A 6,793-nucleotide genomic window follows, 5' to 3' on the forward strand; every position below is an offset into this window, starting at 1 on the left:
AGCTGGAATTTGGTGCTAAAATGAGTTTGATGCTCTCCCTGCCCTCCAGGAGTTTGTATTCTAGTTCACCTTGACTATCGCCTTGAAATGAAAGAGATGTTAGCTAGTATTTGAGAACTTAATGTGCCTGAAGCTGTGCTAGGCATGATTTAGTTGGATCCTCTTAGCAACCCTGTGAGAAAGGTGGTGGGATCTCACTATTACACTCAAGCACACTTGGGACTAAAGAAGTGGTTCATTGACTGGTTCAGAGTTTTACAACTCTAAGTGTCAGAGTAGTAATTTGATCCGAGTTCCTTTGATTTAAAAATTTCATGCTGTCTCTGCTGTGTACTTTCCAGAACTAAAATCAGACCTCATTTAAAAGAAAAACCAAGAAAAGTAATTTAGGAATTGACATGATTAACTGTAGTCAGAATTATAAGGGCAGTTAGAGATCTTTGTTTTCATGTGTTCACCTAAAATTAGAAGAACTTGAGGCATTTGTTTCCTTAGTCATTTAATAGATTTGCAGAAACGTGTTCTTTACTAAAATAATGAAATAGCAATGTAAATTATGTGTGTATATTTTTGACAACATTTAGAGAAAACTACAATCTGAGTGAGGCCACAGATAGGGACCTAATAATTATTTATAGAATTTTTGGCATTTTCTTGCTTTTTGAATATGTTATGTTATAACTAAAAGGATAGTAGTTTAGCTGCTTCTACTAAAATTAGGAAATTGAGCACACATATCTATTCTTGTAGTTTTGTAGTATTACCACATGATGGCAGCAGTCACATAACTGAGTGCCCAATAATCTTGAAAGGTTCAGATGGCTAAAGAACATTTTGACCAAAAAAATTAAAAAAAATAATAATAATAATAAAAAGGAACGCCTGCGTGGCTCAGCAGGTTTAGCGCCTGCGTTTGGCCCAGGGTGTGATCCTGGAGTCCCAGGATCGGGTCCCACATCAGGCTCCCTGTGTGGAGCCTGTTTCTCCCTCTGCCTCTCTCTCTCTCTCTCATATGAATAAATAAATAAAAATCTTTAAAAAAAACCCTTTTGACCATATATATGTATGTATATTTATATGTATTTATATAGATGTTTAGGATAATATATATTTAAATTAATACTAATTTAAAAATTATACATCAAACTTTACCTTCCGTCTGAACAATGACTTAAAGAAATAGAATAACAGAAATTTTTAAATGTAAAAATCTGTGTTTGCCTTTATACAGTAGCCTACATCTGTTTTTACTCAAGCTTGTGATAAGTGAGTCATCAAAACAATAGTAAAATTGGGACTTAAACCCTTTTATACCCAGTTCTAAGTGGAATAACCCAAAACATCCTAGTATAGATGTTTTAAGTTATTACTAAATTTAAATATATCCTTTGTAACACAATATCCACATGATTCAGAAGTGGTAGTATAAAAACTCTGAGCAGCTCAGTTTTGGGTTGCATATACCCAGATTGAAGATTTACGGTTTATTAAGTTCATTAAAACAATATTGATTTATTTCTGCTATTAGTAGGCCAGTATTGCTACAACATACTAAAGCTTCCTATTTATACTTTTTAAATATATGCTTATGTGTTTATTAATGTTAACACCAGAAACGGGTAGTTTGTTAGTACAGAGAGAGTGTCATTGATGTCATTCTTCTATGTTGAGATTCTCATGTTAGAACTATCTGTATTATAAACTTGGTTAAAGAAAGGTTTAGTCTAATGGAGCTAACTTTATATTCTAGTAGAAGAATCTACTTATAACCTAGTCTGTACAGAGGAAAAAAACCCATTCACATGATTTCTAGTTAGATACTCTACACTAGGAATTGCTAACTAAGATTTTATTCTTTCATTCATCATCAGACTTTCCTTACCCAGAGTCACAGGATATTATGGCTAGGCAGGACCTTTAAAACATCATCTAGGCTTCTTTGGTGGAAATATTTTCTAACCACCCAATCTCTGACTCTAACCAGAAAGGGAGAACCCTGAACTTTATTGGAGAGTTGAAGAGAACAAGGGGTGAGTAGTGGTGGTAGTTTTGATGAATGACAGATAAGAAGTGGGGTTCATCAATCCTCTTATTTTTGGAGATTCCAAAAACTTTGCAGCCTCCTTGTAATGAATTATTAAGTAATCAGATAGATAGTTGTTTCCTGGTCTGAAAATACTTCCTTCAGATCAGAATGATTCCTGAGTTCTGTGACTTCTGTTAAAATGAGACCTCATTTACAAATAAAAACCCTTTGCAAATCCCAATCTTAGCTCATTACCTCTGGCTTTAAAATCAGTTCTCACTAACTCATGGTTTTAAAATATTACTTAATTGTTATAATGAGTGCTGGAATTTTTAATTGAATAGCCTAACTTTTAGTATATATAGCTAAAAGTTATATCTTGTTTTTGTCTGATGAACGAAGGAGAGTTTCTCCATTCATTATCTGCTTTTACTTTTTAGTTATTAGCGACAGGTAATTATTAAGATTTTACCCTTCTTTTACCAACTTGAATGGTATAAAAAAGCATCAATATAAGTTACTTTGCCTAAATTTCACCTTACTTATTTAATTTCTTAAGATTTGTAGTTTCTTTACTCATTCTGGCTAGATTTCCTAAATTTTCTACATATTTGTATTGACTTCTTGGGTATTTTTGGTTAGCATGTTCAAATGCCTTTTTAAAAGCTATACCCACTCCACAGTGCAAATGACCAAGTGTGCAAGACATTCCTAAGCTTTTTCCATTGAGCCTGTGCCAGGAGTATATGTCAAGAAGCACATACATTTGTTGATTCAACAAATGAGTGGCTATGTTTAGGGATTATTTAGGCATCAGGGTTGTGAATAAACATATATAAATGTTATGTGGTCCCTGCACTTATATTTGTGAGGTAAGTAGCATCTTGATTAGGCCTGATGTTACTTCATTACATAGTAGTCATGGTCGTTTAATTTTAGAATTCTATATCTGAAGGGGAGGGTGATTTTTCAGAGTGGTTTTATTAGCATATTATTAAACTTCGTGTTAACAAATTAATGTAACATTTACAGATACATTTTACAAAGAAATGAATGACAATTTTAACAAGATTTTTTCTTCTCTCTCATTAGGTTCTTGGGGTGTCAATGTTTTAATACCAGTACACAAATCTGTGGTGAAGTCATTTTCTAAGTGGAAGAGGAAGTTTTAAAATAAAGTTGTGGTAGATACAGTGAAATTCTGTACAGATTTTTCTCTAAGGAGAATATGACATGCTTATGCTTACCAAGATCAAGTGCATTGAGGGGCAGTTTTGTTTGCCTGAAAAAAGTAAAGGACAAGTAAACAATTTGATGATAAGCTACAGTTTTTCTTAGAAAGTAAATATTTTATTTATGCGCTGTTAGTTGGCTTTTGAATCAATTATTTCATGCTTTTTTTAAAGAAAATATAACAATCTAAAGAGGCATTTGGTACAGACATGAATCCTCTCACATTTATTTACTGGGTGTACTAAGTAATGATGACCTCTGCTGGATTTCTGTTTACATCCAAGAAACAAAGTTAAGGATGAATTTATTCCCGTGCCCTGAAATTATAGGATAGAATTGTTTTTAGCATTCTAAATTTAAATGCTTAAAACATCAATCAACAAAGCTTTCTTTTAAATATTGTAATTGTGGAGAAAAGTAAACTTATAAGCAGAACTTTTACAATTTTTTCATCTAAAATGTATTTTAAGATATTTTTAAAATCCAAGAGCTTCTCTATACTTTTCAGAAATAATCCAGATGCAGTGAACTGCCAGAAGGTAACCAGTCTCAAACATGCTTATCCCATTATCAACCCTGAAAGTTTGCTTGTCCTTTAAGATAAAAATGTAATGTTGTGATATTCCTTCCAGTAGTGCCACTGTATTTTGTCTCCAAATAAAAGAAGCTTATTGTAGTATGTTTGCAGAAAAATTCTAAACAAAAATTATACAGCTTATTAGAGTGTGGGAATAGGGATCTAAATTTTAAATAAAATTATATATATATATAAATTGGTGCTGATTTTATAATTGCGCAGTTTGTTTAGTTTTTTCTTACTTTTAAATTCCAACTTAAAATTATGAGGTTTCAGAAATATATTGAAAGTTTAACAATGTTTAAAAATAGAAAAAGCATGAGTGTTCATGCTTTAAAATGATTTTTAAATTTGTATTTTATATTGTTTTATCTATCTGTCTTTGCAAGCAGTCTTCAGGTTAAAGATACTTCTAACAGGTTACAGTACATTTCCTCTGTATGTAAATTAGATGGGATAATAGAATTCATAACCCATAATATTCTTTGAAAGCTAAGCTTTAAACTTCATTTTATGTCCTTTCACAAATAAATTAGTTTAAAAACAGAAAGTGGCTACTTGCCATTTTGACATCAACTCATTTTGCGAGGCTTAGGCAGCTAGACATCGTTTAAAACAAAATATTAACTTATATTACATGTATATCTATCTTTTGTCAGTCGTCTCTCAGTTCTTGAGGTATATTATTTTAATCATTCCATGCCTTAATATGCTTGCAATACAAGAATATCTTCAGATGGGTGAATACCAAAAGGCTTTCAGTTCTTGGAATCAGAAATCAACAAGCATTGGGCTGTGGTAGCCAAAAACCATAGGTTAGCTAAAAGATCATGATACAATACAATTGTTTTATTAAATCATGGTTAATAACAAATGAAACCAGACTTGTCTAACAGATTTTCCATCTACAAATATTGTTATGTGCAAAAAGTACTGCCTATGTTGTTTTTCACACCACTGCATTTACTAGAACTGCTGAGAGGACTGTATATATGATTTTAAACCTAAGTTGATTTTTTTTCTCACTCTTGAAAGGAGTACTTCTTTGTGAAAGCAGTTCTTACAGCTTTGTTTTCAACCAGCTAAAAATGTTTTATATATTACTCTAACCTGTTGTCCTCCACATTCTATTGTCCTAATTGTACTGTTTTCTGATTTGTATTTATGTCTTGAGACAGTAACTTTTTGAATAAAAATAAACCTACAGTATGTTGTATGTTTTATCTTTTATAATTAAAGGAGGAAGATGGCTATGAATGGCTTAGAAAAACATGTATTATCACAGCTTTTAACATGTTTGGGTGGGGATAATTTATAGAAAACATTGCCATTTCATATTTTTAATAAATCATGTGTTTTTAAATGAGACTAAATCCCTAATTGGGTTATTAGTTTAAAATAGAAACCTGCAACCATTATTACTTCAATTTGTATCTGGCATGGGTTAAACACTTTAAAATGTTTGCATTGTTCATCCAGGATACATTTGAGTGCCTAGTATATGCTAGGCATGTGTTAGAGATTTAACAGTGAACCAGATAAGGTTTCTCCCTCATAGATCTAGTGGGGTAAACAAATAAAATAGTGAAACTTGTAAGGAGTGTTAAGGAAATTAGCAGTATGTGCTGAGCTAGAGAATAAGCATGTGTGTTTATAAAACCTCCCTTAGACAAGGGGCTCATGCTTGGAGGTGAGTGAAAGCCAACTTTTGAAAAAGAACTTACTAATTCACTTAAAACAACCACTGCCTTCAATGTGTCAAGATTTGCATTGTACTCTTTTAAAATCCTTATCATTGTAGCACTAGAACATTGGTTATGCTAATTTGTAGATATTATAAGACCAGTGTTCTGTCATTGGTGATTCAGAAGTAAGCATATTAAATGATAGCTAATAGCTGGGGCACTGTTTAAAGTGGTTTACATGCAGTAACCTATGATCCCCCATCCCATTACCCACCCACCCCACGCCCTGCCCCGCCCTGCCGCACCCCTCACCTTCTAAATCAGGAGGTAGTCGGGAAAGTGAATACAGAGAATTTAAAATCCCTTAGGCAAGGTTATATGGCTAGTAAGTGATGGGAGTTGGCATTTAAGTACAGGTGGTCTGGCTAAGGTAAATCCCAAGAGCATTGAAACTATTTGATACATAAGGATAACAGTTGCATAAAGATAGACTGGCATATTATTCATTGTGCCATGGTGAGGAAGTGGAACATCTTTAAGGAGTCCAGCTGGCTGTAGAACTGAATGGTATGAAGCAACATTGTCCTTTATATGCTACCCACCTGGCTTCTGTAAAGAGTATAAATTAAATCTGAGCCCTGAACCCATAAATAGTTACTAGTTGATAGCTTTTAAAATTGAGAGACTGGGAAAGAAGACGATAACCCAGAGGGGAGGTCTTCAATACTCTGCCTTAGAGGGGACTTGTAAGGATTCCCATGGGTGAGTTCCACGTCAGATAGATTATTCTAGTAGCTATAATGATTCAGCCAAAGAAAATGAGCCAATAAAGTACAAGTTCACTAAATATTTCAGCACTGTCTAGTATGTGTCTGGTTTTGTGTTAGTTGCTAAGCAAAGACCAATAAGACTTTGTTTTCAAGTTGTTACAGTTCTGGAGTGGGGGGTTCTGGGACCCCAGAGGAGGGGCACTGGGTGTGCTCTGGAAGGAATCTTCATATAACGTCAGTTAAGGTTTTTTTCCCCCCAACGTTTTATATTATGTATGTTTTCACACAGCAATGCTGAATTTTACAATGAATGTATTTTACTATACTTGCTTTACCATATATCCATCTATCAATACATCTCATTTTAAACATTTATTTCAAAGTAGGGGCACCTAGGTGGCTCAGTCCAGTAAGTGTCCAACTCTGATTTCAGCTCAGGTTGTGAGTTCAAGACCTGCATTAAGCTTCACACTAGGCCTGGAGGCTACCTAAACTTTATTTC

At 33.5% G+C, this 6,793-nt stretch overlaps 1 protein-coding gene across 10 annotated transcripts in view; it reads left to right on the top strand.

Annotated features, from left to right (window-relative positions):
- STAG2 (stromal antigen 2) overlaps nt 1–5,042 on the top strand; it is a 136,475-nt gene extending 131,433 nt beyond the window's left edge. For all 10 annotated transcript variants that reach the window (XM_041740544.1, XM_041740541.1, XM_041740537.1 and 7 more), the window contains one exon: nt 3,119–5,042. In XM_041740544.1, the coding sequence (XP_041596478.1) occupies nt 3,119–3,142 (24 nt within the window). In that variant the 3' untranslated portion in view covers nt 3,143–5,042. The remainder of the gene's footprint in view (nt 1–3,118) is intronic.
- Nucleotides 5,043–6,793: the final 1,751 nt, after the last annotated feature.

This window comes from Vulpes lagopus, chromosome X (assembly GCF_018345385.1).
Source record: "Vulpes lagopus strain Blue_001 chromosome X, ASM1834538v1, whole genome shotgun sequence".
NCBI classification, from domain to species: Eukaryota; Metazoa; Chordata; class Mammalia; order Carnivora; family Canidae; genus Vulpes; species Vulpes lagopus.